This window comes from Theobroma cacao, chromosome 6 (genome assembly GCF_053813885.1).
Source record: "Theobroma cacao isolate CCN51 chromosome 6, ASM5381388v1, whole genome shotgun sequence".
NCBI classification, from domain to species: domain Eukaryota; kingdom Viridiplantae; phylum Streptophyta; class Magnoliopsida; order Malvales; family Malvaceae; genus Theobroma; species Theobroma cacao.
The window spans coordinates 31,472,967-31,490,186 of NC_142644.1; the positions used below are offsets into that span (position 1 = coordinate 31,472,967).

Consider the following 17,220-nt stretch of genomic DNA (forward strand, 5'->3'; position numbering starts at 1 on the left):
CTCCTTCCTGTATATCCAGTGCGTATTTTGTCACAAATATGGGCAGCCTGCATGCCAGCCTCATTGGCATCTCTTCTGACATGTTCAGTTCTGGATTCCTGGAAAGCTTTCAGCCTGGCTTTCGCTTCCTCCAAAAGATTTCCAACAAATGATGACCCTTGTGAATTTAACTGCAGCAAAAGCTTCGATCACTAGCGATTCCATCCACCATTTCCATTGCACCCATTGCAGCACTGATTACACCCACCAACACAGCCGGCCCAATGGTTCAATGATATTGAGAGCTCCATCAAAATTGACTTTTGACAAATCTCATAGGTGGCAGCTTCCATTTTGGTTGTTCGCTGCTCCTGGGCCCGATAAGCAAGGTAATTCTTAGAAAAGTTACTGTGATATATATATATATATATATATATATATATATATGAGGGCTTCTCTGCTCATTTGTTCTTAATCCCTGCATTTCTACCATCCCCAATAGCCCAACTCACTGCTAGACCTGGCATCCTGAAACCTCCTAATTTGATCCACTTTGTTAATTAATGAACCACCTGTGTAAGCCAATTTCAAAACGCTGGAGTACCTAATTCGTACTACTGGACCAATCCCCAGTCAGAAATTTCACAATTTGAAATGACATATTCTTAACCAAGTGAGTCTATATTCAAAACAATAAAAGATCGACCCAACCCCGCCGACGTGCATGGGTTACCATATCTGCCTACTACCTTATCTTCACTCCTGTCATCTACTGTACCTGCATCGTCTGCTTCCCTATAACTCCCCTTACTTCTCAGCATAGAAACTAATTAACTCCCATTACTTCAGCCCAATTATCGTTGCCATCTACAAGCCATGTCTTTTTAACAAGATAGAGCTTAGCATAACTTGATGAAACTTTATACTTTCTCTCGTAATTTGGAAACGGAGAACTCAAATTGAAAATTAAGTCCAAACTATCAATCTTTCATATCGGGCATGTAGGCTTAGACTAGCCATCTCATTAGCCTCAAAAAGTAGGGGCTGCACCATGTGTTAAATACAATTAATTCACCTTAATCACTACTGCAAGTAGTGTAAATTTAGTGCAGGCCTGCCGAGGGAGCAAAGAGATCAACAAGGTATATGAATGAGGTGCATGTTGAAAGTTGAGAGGAAGAAATCAATGTGAGAGAAAGAACTCAATGGCGGAGGCAAGCTGGAATTTGATCAATCCGTTCAGTCTGCTGTTGGCTTCATTAGGATACTGTTATTTCTTGCTCACTAGAATCCCATTAGGCATACTGAGGTTCATGTTTCTCCTACCCATCTTCTACCTCTTCTCCATTCTTCCCTGGTATTTCCCATCCGCCTTACTTAGAGGGATTCTATCTTTCTTTATCACATGGATTGCTTCTTCCAAACTCCTCCTCTTTTGCTTCAACCAGGGCCCTCTCGTCCACTGCCAAAACTTTCCCGATTTCATTGCCATCTCCATTCTTCCCATGAAAATCAAAGAACAACCAACTTCTTCAAGATCGGTAAGTATTCTCCTTCTGCTACTCAAATATTATGTCTGCAAAGCGATGCATGCTCCAGGAGCCATATCCATATATGTAACCCTGAGCTTTTGATTGATTCAGGCCATGGGGCGGTACGAGCCCGTCCAACTTTTCAACAAGCCTTACTTAGCAACATCCTTACAAGACTTCTGGGGCAGGAGATGGAACAGGTATGCGTCGAATATTTTGAGGGAAACTGTCCACAAGCCGACCCGAAACATGTTAACGAGTGTTGTTGGGGTTGGGCCGGCCAGGGTGCTGGCTTTGATATGCTCCCTCGTCGTGTCTGGAGTCTTGCATGAGATGCTCTTTTACTACATCACGTGTGGGAAGAAACCAACATGGGAAGTCACCTGGTTCTTTGCTCTCCAAGGATTGTCAATGGCGTTCGAGGCTGCGTTGAAGAAGTGGGTTCGGACCAAGGGTTGGACAGTTCACTCTCTAGGTTCAGTCATATTGACGTGTGGGTTCGTCGTGGTCACGTTTTATTGGTTGCTGGTTCTGCCGGTTTGGAGGGATGGACGAAATTCTTGTGATTGTTAACAAATTTAGTTTCTTTCCTTTCTTTAGAATTTTGCATGAGCTCAAGCAGTCAAACTACTTTAATCTGATTATACTCTTTTTATTATAAAAAAAGGCAAATAAAAGAGGCCAATAATGCAATAGGCTATGAGATTTGGATCCTTTTAATAAATAAGTAAGTAAATCCCCAATAAACTGCCACTATGTATTTTTTAATTTTAAAGAAAGAGGTGAAGAGATCCTGATTTAGGCTTTTAGAGTTGAAACTGGAAAGTGGTAATGGCTAACGCACTTACATTCTTAAAAAACGCGCCAAGAGCAGCGTACTCTTCAAGCGCCCTTTCGTCGGCTTTGATCCGTAGAAGCTGTGGGAAGAAGAGCCAGGAGCCGGTTACCATGATGAATCCAATGGTCAAGGGAGTAGAAACCGCCGTGGGCAACCGCAACTTGTCCCTTAACGTCTTCTTCAGAGCAATCTCGGCCATCAAACACCCTCCGTGGAGGAGAAAGAACCACGTGATTTCCCATGTGGGCCTCACGCGTCCCAGGTAGTAGAAAATGAGCTCGTGCATGACTGCCGACACGACGAAAGACCCGAAAACGGCGGGGAGCGGAGCCCATTTGCGACCAACGAGACGTGCGCCCATGTTGAGCACAGGCTCATAAACGGTCGGTCGTAGAATGCTGGTCACCATGATGTTCCATCTCCTGCCCCAAAAATCTTGCAAAGAAGTTGACAGATACGGTTCATTGAATTGTTGCTCCAGCTCGAGACCCAACATGGCTCGAGCCAGGGCTGCCACCATGGCCAGGATGATCTCCAGACAAAAGTAAACGTGACCACAATACAGAACCAACATGAACGTGGGGTGGATATACTCGCTGTAGTCATATGCACGAAGCAACAATGCCAACAGGAGAAATTTTATTGCATAGTTTATTGGTGATTTCTGGCCTTTTTTAGGCTTGACCGGTCCCGGGATTTCCTTGTTTTGGCTGTCTAAGGTCTTTTTGAGAGAAGGGTTTTCTTTGTTAAGGCCATTTGGATGTGATTTTGGAGTTGGGTTGTGTAGGATTTTGATGGGCAAACAAGCAACAGCCAGAAAACGAAGCAAAGAGAGCGGTGGGGATAATGGGCCTTTGCCAAAGGCGAAAAGCAAGAGCTTGAAGTTTCCAAGCCAAGCGATGAAGAAAGCGGTGGCACCTCCTAGATGTAAGGAGGAGAGATTGAGAGGGAGGAGAACATACAGGCAGACAACAGGTAGCAGACAAAGAAGCCGAGCAGTTCCTTTGGGGATTATCTTACCTATGGCATAGCAGTAGCTTAGAGAAATGACGACGCAGAGCCAAATCTTCATGAAGTTGTTCATCTCTCCGCTCTCCATTTCTTCTCTTCTTCCCTATCTCTCTCTCACCCTCCGTTGCTGAAGTACTCTGAGAAAGAGTGGCAGAGCTTCTGTAAATCCCAAAATGGCTTTAATATCTCTATGGGCGGTTAAAGTTATGGCAACCCTGTTCTAGTTTGAACCAGGTTTTCCATTTTATGGTGCGGGCATTGATATTTGTCACAAGTCAATGGCTCAAATTCTCTGTTTTGTCAATTGTAGGCGACAACGTTTTCATTTTGTTTCTGTCAGTATGAATGGGCAAATTCTAGAATCTAGAAGAGACATCATGTGCAAGGATCCAGGAGATGAAGCAGGGAATCAGCTACAAGACATGTTAAATGAGATCTGTGAGGAACTTTGGACGGCCTGGGTTCCTTTATTTGCGCATATAGGATCTGGTTTTTCTCCTAAAAAGAACAAAATTATATTAAAAAATTGTTAATTTTTTCTTTTAAAAAACAGAGAAAAATATCATCACTTTGCTGAAATTTGACCCCTTTTGAATGCCAGTGTTGGTAAGCAGTTGCTGGTCTCTGACCATGAAGGGAGCGTGCATGGGTTTTCAACACCTTTTGTTTGTATATTCTCTTGTCAAGTCTGGCAGACTTGGAGAATCATTCTAGCTATGTGCCAAATTTTTTATTTAATTTATTGCACGTCTTAACCTATTTTGTATCATATATTATATAGTTTGTTACAATTTGATTATTTGATTTATGTTAAGATTGTTTGTAATTTAAAATTTAAATTGAGATATTATTCATTTAATGACTTTACAATAACATTCCCAATAAGTAAACTAGCAAAAGGATTACATCCCAAATGAAACTGAAAACAGGGATTGGCAGTTATCTTGTTTCTCCAAAACAGCAAAATAGTTGTGTTAATTGGTCCCCTGAACCAAGGCAGACAACCAGTTTTGTAACCGCAAACCAGTCACTCAAGAAGCATGTTTCTCACTTGTGTCACTTCAACCAGTTGCAAAAACTTATCTTGATGAACCGAGGAATCATACACCATCAGCATCGGCTTGTCGAATCCTCTATCCTACTGTTGCTGCTCGTATATCTGCATATAAGCTTCGGACAGTGCAACCATCTGAGGAAGGGTTTCAGAAACATGCAGATCTTGCATCTCATACCTGTAAACATGAATTTTCAGATGCACCATCCAACTATTTGTAGCATTACCAGTTACCACTCAGAAAAATGAAAAATTATTTTAGAAAATTACCATAGTTCTTCTGACTTCCGCTGTACAAAGACCCTGTAGAACCCCTCGTCAGGCTTACCATCGTGAACAATATTAGCAATCAGATCATACTTGGTGCGCAACTTTTCATTCTCTTTGGTTGGTGCTGGCAGAGGAATGTAGTCCTTCAACTCCAGGTTTTTCACAGGAAAGTTCACTGCAAAGGAGAAACATCAAGTTAGCATAAAGTGACAAAACCAAACTAGGTCCCGTAAGATATAGTGATTAGATTCCAGAGATTGATCAAACGAATTCTAGATATTTCCAAGAACATAAAACTCACCCAATGTTGGGTTCTTTTCTCTGAAGAAATTATTCCTAGTAAAGCGGCCCATGTGAAGTATCAAGTACTGTGGCAATCTGGTGACACGATATCTCATCCTTGCTGGAGGACGAACTGTAGTTGTTACAGTTTCACCATCAAACTTCTTCAGTATATTGAACAGAGGAACCTGAAACCAATCACAAACAATGTTTATCCAATAAAGTTGGTTTTTTATTTTATAAGAGCATTTTCCTTCATTCTATCTGATCAGCAGAGCCAACCACTGAATATTTAAACACTATTATTAATAAAAAAGGCATTTGACTTTGTCTGCTCAATCAACATTGACTTGCATAAGCCTCTCTTGCCATTCATAACCCCCCTATGGTGCATGTGTCATCTAAATTATCAACTAGACTTACAATACTGGATGTCACACCTGATAAAGGAGTTTACATATTATTGGTCGCAATGGCCAATGATGCCTGTTAATATGATGGATATGGGTTTAACTGTGTGGTTTTTTCATGTTTAGCAACCATTATAAAGTCACTCAAGGTGCATATCATGCGAGAGAGGGAGTGGGGAGGAGGGTATAAAAGAGCTTGAATAGGGGAATCTTATGGACACATTTGTTCACAATTCGAATCGTGCACCACCCTCATTGAAGCTAGCAAGCAATGTTCTTTTTCACACTTTCCCACAAATGTCCAGAAATGGATGGAGAAAAAAAAAAACCCAAAAACATGTAAAATACCTGAGGTATTATATTTTTCTCCATCACATCTTTGAAAAGAGGTGGTTCTGGCAAATCCAATCCAAGCATCAAAAAGGACATTCTGTAAGTTTCAGCACCAACATTATGCTTCTCAATTGCACCATCTGTAATTTTTGGAGCTCCATTTTGTTCCTCACCACTTTCTTTCTTCTCAGTGATAGCTTTGTTCTGTGTCTCTTTTACAACCTCCAATTCCCCCTATTATACCAAAGTGTAAAATAAGCACAAAAAATAACTTTAACAAGATGCCAAAGCATAAAATAACAACTTATTGAGTGCAAGGTTTTAATTAGAACCTGAAAGCACTTATGGATGATGCTGCTACTTTTCTTTGAAGTTCTTAGATTTGCATGCAGTGTATTGAGAAGCCATGACATGAATTCAACAGGCTCAGACTGCACACCTATCCGAAACCGTTTTTTACTGGCTTTCATAACTGCCTGTAGAAACTCATGAGGGCTAACCTGTTGACACAAGAAATTTGGAAAACCATGAATCCAGGGTGTTCCAGAACCATAATCTTGCAATAATATAAGCATGCTCTGACCTGTCCTTTAAAGTTTCGAGCGTGCCAAATCTTTCGTGTGAGTTCCCCAAATCGATGAACAAGTGGAGATTTACAGTGCTGGTAATTTTCAGGGATAAGGAAAAAGTTCCTTAAGGGAGTAACTCTCATTAAAGATTGAATTGTGACATTGACAAAATCAGTCTTTTGAATATTATTCAGCCCCACCTGAAGATTTGCACGAATAATGAGATCATATTAAAACAAAAGAAAGAAAAAAAAATGCAAGTTCTTAACAATTCTCTTAAATATGTGCCTTTGACTTTGAGAACGAAGATGAGTACCATTCCCGGAAGGTAATCTGAACCATCAAGTGCTCTAGACCATTGCTTGTTCTTGTCAAGTTGTTCAACTTGTTCTCTGGTAAACCTGCAAATATGGAGCCCAAAAATATACTATAAAGTGCTTGAGAGTGAAGACCTCTTATTATCAACCACTAAAGATTACTATAGATCAGAACTATTTCAACTTGTTAGCTAAAAGCTCTACAGAAAACATGAACTTTGTGCAAGCTAGATAATCCACAGTACATTACAGCACAAAGTGCGTGCAAGCTAGATATCCAGAGAACAATATGAAGCAAATGCACATATGCATGCATGTGCAGGGAAAAAATAAGCTAAAGGGAGGATGAAGAATGAACAGAAAAGGAGAGGAGCAAGTAAAAGCAATCAAGTAAGATGTGAGTAAACCTTGGATTTAGAACATGGCGTATATCATCCAATGATGGGTCATTAATTTCATACCCATCGGGAAGACAATACACCTTCTCTGTTCGAAGATTGATGTAGACATGATGTCCTGCTTCTAGACTATGAGTATAAGCATGGGACTTCTTCCCTCTTCCTTGGTAATACTTCCCACAGACCAGGCATGCATACACATTCAAATTTGACAAAGAGACCGAACAAAACCTCTCAAAATCAAAATCCAGCACCTGTGAAACAAAATTTGATAACCATTTGACAAATTTTAGAAGAAAAATAAATCCAAGTAACCTACAATTTACATTCCCATTCAAGATTCAACACTTAAATTAAAGTTATTTACCTGGCGATTAACAGTATCAAGGTAAGGGCAGTCTCTTCGTACTTCAACCTGGCGATTTTGCTTCCCCAGAAATGATCCTTGCCCATATGGATCATCACTGTCATCTTCATCTTCTTCACTTTTAACTCCCTGACCATTCCCTTCTGACCTTGCTTCACCATCTTGTTCTCCACCGCCTACGCGACCCAATGCCCTCCTTTCATCATCTTCATCATCATTGTAAGGCACAAGTGGCTCTTCAGAAGGTGAAGATGGCCAATCCACAACTTTACGCCGTTTCGAGTCCCCTCTCCAGTCTTCACTATTACCATCATCCCTCTTTGTTTTCATCATTTCCCCCTCCTTCACTCTCTCGGTTTCCAGCTGTTAAAACACAATAGCTTTCATCAATTAAATTAAATCCTCCAAAAATCTTCCATTTGCGTTTATTCCACTAACATATATGAAAAACCAAAAAAAAAAAAAAAACTGTTCCTTTTGGACGCTAAGCCGGAAAACTCATATTTTCAGCTCAAATAGCCAATCATCTAGGGTTCTTATCGAGTACCACAAAATAAAATCGAAGCAGCAGAATAACGAAACCTCAAAGTTCAATTCTTCTCTCATTTTTTTCCTAATTCGTGCTTTGTTACTTATCCAATTTCAATCATCCAGCGAAGAAAATGTGTTAAAAGGAAGATACAAGGAGATTCCACAATGATTAACAAGGATTTTCAGCAAAATAACATCAGCAACGAAGAAAAAGACTACACATTAACACAAACAAATTACGAAAAAGAGCTCAACTGGCGAACCTGATCAGAAATGTTCTACTCAAGCCAGAAGCTACCTTTAATCATTTACTGAAAAGTGTCGCCGGCCGTCGACGTTTTGAGTACACGAGATTAGTATTTCGGGGTCCCTAAGGCGGATCTGGCTTTGAGAGAGAAGCTTGATTATCCAATCCAATCCAATCAAAATGTGAATCTTAAGCCCAGTTTCATATCGGGCTTTAAGCTGTGCTGATCCGTTCGTTAGAAAATTTGGGCTTTGGCACATTTAAAATTTTGGATTAGTGCATATGCATTTATTTATTTTTGAATTTTATATATGATACATTATCAGTGTATAAGATTTATATAGTATTAGTGAACCAAATATTATCGTTTCGTTTATAAATAAATTTAAAAATCAAAAACTCTCGGAATACTTATAATTTTAATAACATTTATGTTGAAAGACTTTTTATTTTTTATTTTTATAATTAATATTTCAGTATCATATGTAGACATTAAATCAAATACAAACTTAATTATGGAAATATATTGGAAGAAATACTTCTGTTTCTTAAATAGGTTTTTTCGAATTAAGTGAGTCGGCTTAAGCAAAATTTTCAAATTCAGTCTCTTTTATGATTTCGGGGTATTTTTTTCGAAACTTAAACCCCGTTTTGCTCCGAATTCAAGGAATGTAACACAAAAAAAAAAAAAAAACAAAAAGGCCCAAGATTTTTGGCGCGAAATGAAGCCATTGGAAAAGAACAGAAACAAAGCAATTGGTTGAGAATTAAGATAAAGAGATGGAACAAGATAAAGTTAAAGGGACATGCTTTGGCTTAACTTTAACTTTCACTTTGAAGGGAAAAACAACAAAGGATCCAATCATGGAACGAACCCTTTACTTGCATCTTGTTTAAAGTTCCAACTTTTTTTTTTTCCTTTTTCCATTTGTTCACTACAAACTTGGTTACTGCCATGGCAGGGTATGAAGCTCAACAGGGCCAAAGCTTAAAATTTTTTATTTAATTGATTCCTACTGAATGAATGTCTAACTGCAAAGAAGAAGATTAATTCTTTTCATTGTGTAGATGATCAGTCTCACCCAGGATGGATGGCAAATAAGAAGAAAGGAAAATGAATTTATGGTCACATCTAAAGGAGACTTGGGCACACAATGGAGTCGGAGCAAAGCAAAGAGACTGGAGATTTCGTGGTCTATGATTGCCATTCTTTGCGGATGTCGAAGGTGTAGTTTATCTCCAAGTAGCTCTTGTTGTCATCATCAGCAAACTGCACACCAGAAGGATAAACAGAAACGAAATCAGTAAGGGTTTACAAGTGAAAAATCTCAGGATGGTGCAAAGGTTATCAGTGATTCCATGTCTAGAACTCATCAGATGACCCACAAGTTTGAATCTGTAAAACCCTGGCTCATGAAACATGGATCCTGACAAACTCATTAATGGGATCCTATTATCAGCAAGGCATAGGGAGGGGATCATTAATTTAGCCTTGCTCAAGAACCTGAAACGATTGGTTTGGAGCCATTACTGAAGATGGTGACAGAATCAATACTGACTGATAGTGAAATTGGATTGCAAATATACATTTTCCTCTCTTTTTTCTTTTGGTTTTCAAGGAAAATGACTGCAGGGCCTGCAGAATTAAAAGAGACACCATCTAACAAAGTAATGATAACAAATTAAGTCTTAAGCTCGTCCTGGTAAAAGCACAGCAAACCAGTGTAAAAGGGCTAAAGAAACACTAGAACAACTGTCGAATTTACCTTACTTCTAGCTGAGTAACTTCCTCTAGCGAACATTCCAGATGGAGTTGTTTCTTCAGGCATTTCATGAGTGTATGGTTCTGCTTGGGGACTGAAGGTTCCAAGCATCTCTTTAGTGCTATCCACTGTTACAAGAAGACATGGTGAAGAACATATCGAATGTAAACAATCCTTTTCAATGTGAACAAGAGAGACAGAGAGAGGAATTACCCTTGACACCAGTTTTCCAAACCGTATTAGTGTACTTGAGACCGGATACAATGTTGTTGCTTACTTGGAATGAAAATTGCAGGCTGTATTTGCTACCTTCTTTTAAGGTAAACCATAAACCTTTGGGCTTTCCATCCTCTGGAATTGGGAGTACCATATCAGGCCTACCAGGTGATTTGATTGCAAGGCTCAGGATCTTAACATCTGGTTCCAGAGTTTCTGTGCCATCATAAACAACAGAAGAAAATGTCAGGATACAAAGAAAGCCCCAGTTCATTGAAACTTTTCTTTTTTCCCTTTATCAGATTGTAAGGGGATTGCAGGTGGGGATGAAACAAGCAAGAACCATGTTTGTCAGAAATACATAATTCATCTTAAGATTAACTGGCAGCAATTTAGAATTCAAAGAACATTCACTGACAATACATCTGAAAGAGCCAACATAATCAGCAGAAAACTGCATAGCAAGATACTGAAATTCAACATTTTTTGCAAACAAATTGAAATCCTTAAGTTTTAAAGAACAGAAATGAAAGACAAGAGAAAGAAAACTCAAACCTCCAACGGACTCGAAATCCACAGTCCCAAGAAGTTGTTCCTTCCACCTCCTCAAGCTCTCATCATCCTGAATCCTCAGAAAACAGAGAAGAGTACACACAAACGATATTTCCAAAGAAAAGAAAGAAAAGTAGAAAACCAATGAAAGAAAAAAAAACCTGAAATGTTAAGAAAGAGACAAACCAACCTACCTTATCCTTTTCGAGTTGTTCTTTAAGGGTGAACTGAGGGCCCAACTCAATCTTCCTCTCTTCGTCATCATCTTCATCCTCAGTTGGACAAAGAGAACTCTCGCTTGCTTTCCTAGCGATTGCAGGGTGATGTTCTACAACGTCACCTTCGTTTGGAGGCGTCTTTGGTTCTGTTTTTGTCTCAGAAGCTTCACTATCATCTCTCCCGTCCTTGTCAAACCCCATGCTTTTGGAACTTGAATCCTCACCAACCGCCAAAGACATCAACACCCCATCAACAGTTCTACAGGAACGGAAAAAAGAGAGAGCTAATGCAAGAGAAAGAGGTTAAACTCACTCACCGAACAGAAGGAAAATATAATAACTATCAAGAGTTGCCCAAAACGCAAAAGAACAGAAAAGAGAAGCCAAAAAAGCCCACTGGGAAGAATCTCAGAAGAAAACAACAAAAAGATGAGGGAACCCCAATAAAGAAAAATAATAGTAGTATTGCTAAAAGATTATATCGGGTCAAAGAATCCCAGAAAGGTAAACAGAAACCAAATATCAAGAAAACCCACCAAAGGAATAGGATAACCCTTCAAACAAGAAAAGATACCAAGAAAAGAGAGAGAGAGAGGATAGCAAGAAAGAGAGAGATGGGTTTGTTGAGGAAAGTTCAAACAAACACTTGAGGAAACGGTCATGTGGTAATCCGAGATTATGTATCATGAAACAAAAAAAAAAAAAAAGAGAGAGGTGGCGAGATCGTGAAGGTCACTCCTGCACTAGCTTCCACGAAGACCACGATTCGAGGAGGGGCTTTTCATTTTAGTTTTCTTATTTAACAGACACACTTGCACACAAGAGACAGATATAGAGAGAGAGAGAGAGAGAGAGAAAGAGAGGGCGACAGCCTAGCTAGCCTAGGATTGGGTGGATGATGGATGCCTTTTGACCTCTTCTCCTGGGTACAATGATTGGAATAAAAGGAAAAAGAAATTTGAGTGTTTATATATATAGCTAGCCTATGAATCCTTTGTTGTTTTACCTCGGTCGTAAGCACCCAGTTTCAGACTTTTTGTTCTTGCAACTCTGAATCAACTTTCCCAGTCTTTCACTGGTCGTTCTGAATTTCATGTACTTTCAACCCTTGAGATAAGTTTGTCAAAAGTCTTTCTATGACTTAAAAGTTTTAGAATTCCAATTCATGTCTGACATATATTACTACAAAGACAAGAGTTTTGCACTAAGGCTAATTCACACACTTAAAAGAGACAATTCCCACAGCTTAAAGTCTCGATTTCAAGTTGTTAATGGTGAGGAATGTTGGCATAACCATGGAAATTTATGATTCGGAAAGTAATCAACTGTGATTGCATTTAATAATTGATGGACTGATGGGATGAATTCATTTTGGGGAAATTTAAGCCTGTGAAAAGGACCCATAAGAATGATTAAGCCTGATTCATGGCGGAAATGCTCCTCCATGATGTAATAATTTAATTTATTCTAACTCATAATGCATCAAGCAGAATCAATTATGCATTCTTCCAGAAAGACCCAATTCATAATGCATAACAAATAGAATATACTTTATGCTGTTTCTTCCATTCTTCCCATTTCTCACCCTTTCCTTTCCTTTTCTGTTTGTGCAATGTATTCTCCTTTTAAATGACCTCATTCATTCAACACCTGCACTGGCAAGGAGAAATTCAAGTTTCAACCCATGAATTCAATGATACAATCTTCAAATCTGCAGGCTTCAACAAATACCTATTTAAATTTCATTGGATTCTTCGGCTGAGATGGAGGTGGTTGTGCAATCATAATAGATATTTTTGAAGAACACAACTAACTTGCTTAAATGTGGTATTGGCATATTTTTCCAATGCAACAAGAGATTTTTGAGCTGAACAACTGACTGTCTGACTATATGTTTCCCTCAGCTGAAATTCTAGCTGGTGGAGACATTAATAACGGTGGTCTACCAGTAGTCCATGTCAAAGTTAAGCATGGTAACCAGGACATAACAGCAATAGCCTCAATACTCATGCAGTTCTACCTAGGTCTAACAAAAAAACATGGGAAATTAAAGCTTGAATGATAGCAGAATAACATCTTACCCCTCCATCCCGTATTAAGCTCTAAAAGCAGCCCAGGGCCCAAGGCTAGAATTTTCATAATAGTGCTGGAATCTAAAACAACTCAGATTCAGAGTTTTGATTTAAGCACATTTACAGATGTTCAGATGCAAGGGAGAAAGGAATTAACAGTCAGCAATTCAGTAAGTTTGTCAAATAGTAACCCTGCAGAAACCAGGAACGAATTTAATTTTCATACCATGAATCTTGTGAAGACAACCCTCAAGTGTCTATGGCAGGGGGGAAAATTAAGGGGAGAATTCCGAACTCATTTCAATATTTACAAACAGACAACATATTTCTGTTTCATTAGCTGTTCAAAATGCTGATGAAAGTTAAACTCATTTCCAAAATTCTGTGACTGAAGAGTATAAATATAAGAAATACAGTGAATTCGGTAAAGAGAAGAGACGCATAGATTCTTAATAACCTTTCAACTTCCATCTCATTCATTAACTTTCACGAAATGAAAAGGTGTTTCTGGATACTGCAATTCAAATGCAATAATCATTGCCACACAAGCCACATGCAGATCGACGAATTGATGTCCAAACCTGTAAGAAAATTTCAATTGCTTCCCCATTTTTTCAAAACATTCTCTTTAGCAGAAACATAACCATGTGTTTCCTTGTTTGACATATTACAAGAATCAGGAGGACCATCTGCATTTCTCTTTCCCAGGATTCTTGATGTTACATAAGTTAAACCACTTCTTGTTCCTCGCAAAGCATAAAGCAGCGGATTGAAGACGACAGCCAGCATCAGTTCGCCCTTTGCAATTATAAGATACTGCAAATGCAACAAAGAACAATGTTACATGCCCGCCCAAAACTGAATGGAGTGGCAGGGACAGGGACAAGGTCTATCTATATATCATAATATGTAAAACCATTTCAAAATGGCAAAAATAAACATCATACCATGACAATAATACCCAAAACGGCTAGACTTGTTTGTTGAGCTTCTTGCCAAAAATGGTCATCATTGGACCAACCAAACCTTCCACCCCATCCAAACCAACCTCCACCGCCAGCATCATCCCCACCACCTGCTTCCTCTCTTCTTTTAATTTCTTTGTTCCACTTCTCAAATTCACTCTTCTTTCCCCCAAGTGCACTTTCTAATGCTTTCCTAGCTTGTTCCTGCAGCCATACACAAGGCAAAGATAAGCCTAATCAGGAAAATGCACATTAAACATGAAAAACAACCATACTTCTATCCAGCAATTACATACACAACCAAACAACAAATAGACTAAATGTACAAATTCATTGACTGCTACTAGTTGATAATTGTCACAATCAGGCATTGTGATTATTCATTCTCCTAGTCAAACTATCAGCTACAAAATGATAGACAACCAAGTTCCAACTTGCCTAACCAAAATCGTCGTTCATTTCTTTGCTGATGCAGCCAAAGCATGAACTAATTCAAAATAAAAACAGGATAAAGGTTGGTAAATGTGCAGAATTCCGGTGGTTTACCTCTCTGCGATTATCCGAGAAAAGGCAAGAAAATCTGCCGTTGCATTTGAGATTCTGCAGGAGGGAGCTCCAGTTTCGGGCAACGTTTTGACTGCGCGCCGCGTTGAGAGAGCGGAAGCCAGGTGATTCGGGTCGGGTCGAATACGATGAGCCGAGAGGGTTTAGGTTTAGAACTTGCGCCATTGTTTTTGCATCTCCCGCCGATTACGAAACGCCCCCGCCCTTCTATATCCGTCTCTTTTCTATGCCAAAAGCCCAAGCCCAAGCCCAAGCCCAACTGTACTGATCTTGAATCTGTGCAATTGCTAACACCTATCTCGAATTTTCTTCCTTCGGGGTTTCCCTATTTGAAAATTGGACGGACGGCCTACACTTCCTCCACTTAAAAATAAATAAATAATTAGTAATATTTGATTTGTGAAATTTTTTTATAGGAAAATTAGATAGAAAACATTTATACTATTACTAGCCAAAAATCTATTTTTAATTATATAAATAAAAGGATCTTATATTTATTTTTTTATTTTTTATTAGTATAAAAGAGTAAAAGGCAATGGAGAATGGAGGAAAGCATTTGGTGGCACACCATGGATTTCAATTTTTTTATTAGTATATAATTATATATATGTGATAATTAATTTATTTTATTTATAAATGTTTTCCACCAAACCTCGACTCTTGATGCAATGATTTCATCTTCCACTTAAAATATTTATTTTTTTAATGAAAGGATTACGTGGTCGAATCAGTTGGGGTGTAAGAGGATTATAGGATAAGATAATTCCACAATGTATTCCACATATATTTAGATATTTTGTCATAACAAATATAATACTCTTTCTGCCTGAGTCTCTTTTGTTTATTTTTTTTTCCCAAAATAAATGTTTGTTTCGGTATTTAATATTTTTATATTAGAAATTTATTTTTATAATTTGTTAATTCTTTCTTATTAAAAAAGTATTAAGTATCTATATAATTAAAAAATTTTAATATAAAACACCTCAAAAAAATTGTCTTGATTTTCGTAAAAATTAAAGAGACAAAAAAAAAATCAATCAATACTCTTTTCCTTCTTAAATTATTTTTCTCTTTTAATTTACATGAAAATTGTTAAATTCATAATAAAAATATTAAATATCTAAAAATATTTTGTTTTTAAAACGTCTCAAAATGAAATGATTTACCAAATAAATGAGGGGGAAAAGTATGAGATTACTTAATAATGATGAAAATGCGGGCATTGTTACCGGTGTCATTCCTCGTCACTCCCCACCTTTTGATTGCAACTAATATATACATATCCCTATCCTCTGTTTGCTTTAATCGTTCTCAGCAAAGTAGGCCTGTTCCCGCATTGAAAATTTACGCCCTCAATTGGAATAAGTATATTCCCATCCTGGGATAATTCTTGGTCGGCAGGGGAACCGGTTCCAGAATAGGAATCAGTACCGTGTTTGGCTTCTTTCGTCTCTCTTCCCTCCCCACCTACCTGCACCTGCACCCCCATGCTTTTTCTTCTTTTTGGTTGAATCATTCTTCTCTTGTTTGCATGTTGTAGCCTTTTTCATGCCATTGCGTTCGGGAGAAACATCTTTCTATGAATAGAAATTTATGTCACTTAATTATCATATTAAAAAGAAAAAGAATTTTGATTTTTATAGATTTGATTTCATGAAATTTATTACGAACAATTGACATGACTTCACCACGGCTATAAATTTTTAATTCATAATAAATGCAAAAAAATTGATTTAAATAATTTAATTGGATGATAGTAACTTTTATTTATTTTTAATAATTTAATAAAATTAAATTTAATTCATTAACTCAAAGAAGAAAATCTCAAAAAGGTCACCAACCCTTCTTGAAATCCATCAATGTGGGTTACCTATCTTGTTTATGCAAGAAATTAACTCCGCACCTAATATTAAGACAAATACAAATGTAAATCTTTTTATTTTTTGACTATTAAAAATCGAGTTATTTAATGATTGAGTCATACTAGAATCTACAATTAATGAATTAGATATGTACTATTAACAATGATTATGAACGTATTAAAAGTAATAAATAAATAATATTAAGGAAGAGATTAATAATTTATTTATAAGCCTCAATTTTGATTTTATTATTGTTTTTGTGTAGAATTTCTTTTACGTCGAGAAAAAATGTGATTTGTACTTAAGGCAGGATAAAGGATAAACCGAAGAATTCTCAGCCCTTAGATCAACCGATTTTTGTCTTCCCAGCTCCCCAACAACATTCCACAGTTGTTGACCCACCCCCACTACACTAACCCTTATCCGACGGTGCAGGTCAAAAGACAGGAAATCGGAGGAACTCCTCATCTACTTTATTGACCAATATGCCCCGTAACTTCTTTTCTGATGTAACCCACCTGGGAAAGAAAAGGTAGGCATTGGACTTCAGGGTAATATGGTAATTTGGCCGGAAAATCCCAGTTCTGTTCTGTCCCGAAGGACAAGACAGTTCCATCTGAGTTCAACTTTATTTTTTTTAAAGGATTTTTCATCTTTATCCATTTGTCCTAATCTTTTTTCCTTTAATTTAAAAAATGGATACACCTGTTACGTCAGGGGAAGTTACAGGTTTGCCCTTGATTCACCTTGGCATTATTCGTTTGAACCGAGAATAAACAAAGGTCAGCCTTGTCATTCCATGGTATTCAAAGCGAGGGAAAGAGGAAAAGGATGGGAGCAATTTGCGGAAGTACATTTATACCCCAACCA

The 17,220-nt window shown here is 38.0% G+C and overlaps 3 protein-coding genes and 1 pseudogene across 5 annotated transcripts; all 4 read right to left on the reverse strand.

Annotated features, from left to right (window-relative positions):
- Positions 1 to 1,334: 1,334 nt before the first annotated feature.
- Positions 1,335 to 3,793, reverse strand: LOC18597273 (acyl-CoA--sterol O-acyltransferase 1 pseudogene; annotated as a pseudogene).
- A 383-nt stretch (positions 3,794 to 4,176) lies between these two features.
- LOC18597274 (Ubiquitin C-terminal hydrolases superfamily protein) lies at positions 4,177 to 8,304 on the reverse strand. Of its 2 annotated transcripts, none has more exons than XM_018122953.2 (10): positions 8,190 to 8,304; positions 7,361 to 7,723; positions 7,003 to 7,247; positions 6,595 to 6,679; positions 6,293 to 6,478; positions 6,042 to 6,209; positions 5,725 to 5,943; positions 4,986 to 5,154; positions 4,685 to 4,859; positions 4,177 to 4,592 (listed from the first exon to the last, which is right to left on the reverse strand). In XM_018122953.2, the coding sequence occupies exons 2-10, from the start codon at positions 7,691 to 7,693 to the stop codon at positions 4,499 to 4,501; spliced, it is 1,674 nt and encodes a 557-aa protein (XP_017978442.1). In that variant the 5' UTR covers positions 7,694 to 7,723; positions 8,190 to 8,304; the 3' UTR covers positions 4,177 to 4,498. The 2 variants fall into 2 exon arrangements, with proteins under 2 accessions (XP_017978442.1, XP_007026259.1); XM_007026197.3 differs by having other exon boundaries at positions 8,155 to 8,296.
- An 812-nt stretch (positions 8,305 to 9,116) lies between these two features.
- On the reverse strand, positions 9,117 to 11,783 carry LOC18597275 (Immunoglobulin E-set superfamily protein). Of its 2 annotated transcripts, XM_018122956.2 has the most exons (6): positions 11,424 to 11,783; positions 10,864 to 11,146; positions 10,673 to 10,739; positions 10,115 to 10,333; positions 9,905 to 10,029; positions 9,117 to 9,408 (listed from the first exon to the last, which is right to left on the reverse strand). In XM_018122956.2, the coding sequence occupies exons 2-6, from the start codon at positions 11,125 to 11,127 to the stop codon at positions 9,334 to 9,336; spliced, it is 750 nt and encodes a 249-aa protein (XP_017978445.2). In that variant the 5' UTR covers positions 11,128 to 11,146; positions 11,424 to 11,783; the 3' UTR covers positions 9,117 to 9,333. The 2 variants fall into 2 exon arrangements, with proteins under 2 accessions (XP_017978445.2, XP_088663559.1); XM_088807433.1 differs by having other exon boundaries at positions 10,864 to 11,779.
- Positions 11,784 to 13,405: 1,622 nt separating this feature from the next.
- On the reverse strand, positions 13,406 to 14,719 carry LOC18597276 (sulfate adenylyltransferase subunit). Its single transcript, XM_007026201.3, has 3 exons — positions 14,471 to 14,719; positions 13,907 to 14,128; positions 13,406 to 13,775 (listed from the first exon to the last, which is right to left on the reverse strand). The coding sequence occupies exons 1-3, from the start codon at positions 14,651 to 14,653 to the stop codon at positions 13,554 to 13,556; spliced, it is 627 nt and encodes a 208-aa protein (XP_007026263.3). The 5' UTR covers positions 14,654 to 14,719; the 3' UTR covers positions 13,406 to 13,553.
- Positions 14,720 to 17,220: the final 2,501 nt, after the last annotated feature.

Coding starts and splice junctions, on each gene's coding strand:
- LOC18597274 (XM_018122953.2), bottom strand. CDS start 7,693: ATGATGAAAACAAAGAGGGATGATGGTAATAGTGAAGACTGGAGAGGG. Junction 4,860..4,985: donor AGAAAAGAACCCAACATTGG/GTGAGTTTTATG, acceptor TCTCCTTTGCAG/TGAACTTTCCTGTGAAAAAC. Junction 4,593..4,684: donor CGGAAGTCAGAAGAACTATG/GTAATTTTCTAA, acceptor TCATGTTTACAG/GTATGAGATGCAAGATCTGC.
- LOC18597275 (XM_018122956.2), bottom strand. CDS start 11,127: ATGTCTTTGGCGGTTGGTGAGGATTCAAGTTCCAAAAGCATGGGGTTT. Junction 10,334..10,672: donor GGATTTCGAGTCCGTTGGAG/GTTTGAGTTTTC, acceptor ATGATGGCACAG/AAACTCTGGAACCAGATGTT. Junction 9,409..9,904: donor GTTACTCAGCTAGAAGTAAG/GTAAATTCGACA, acceptor TCTGGTGTGCAG/TTTGCTGATGATGACAACAA.
- LOC18597276 (XM_007026201.3), bottom strand. CDS start 14,653: ATGGCGCAAGTTCTAAACCTAAACCCTCTCGGCTCATCGTATTCGACC. Junction 14,129..14,470: donor TCTCGGATAATCGCAGAGAG/GTAAACCACCGG, acceptor GTATGGCTGCAG/GAACAAGCTAGGAAAGCATT. Junction 13,776..13,906: donor TTTTGGGTATTATTGTCATG/GTATGATGTTTA, acceptor TTGCATTTGCAG/TATCTTATAATTGCAAAGGG.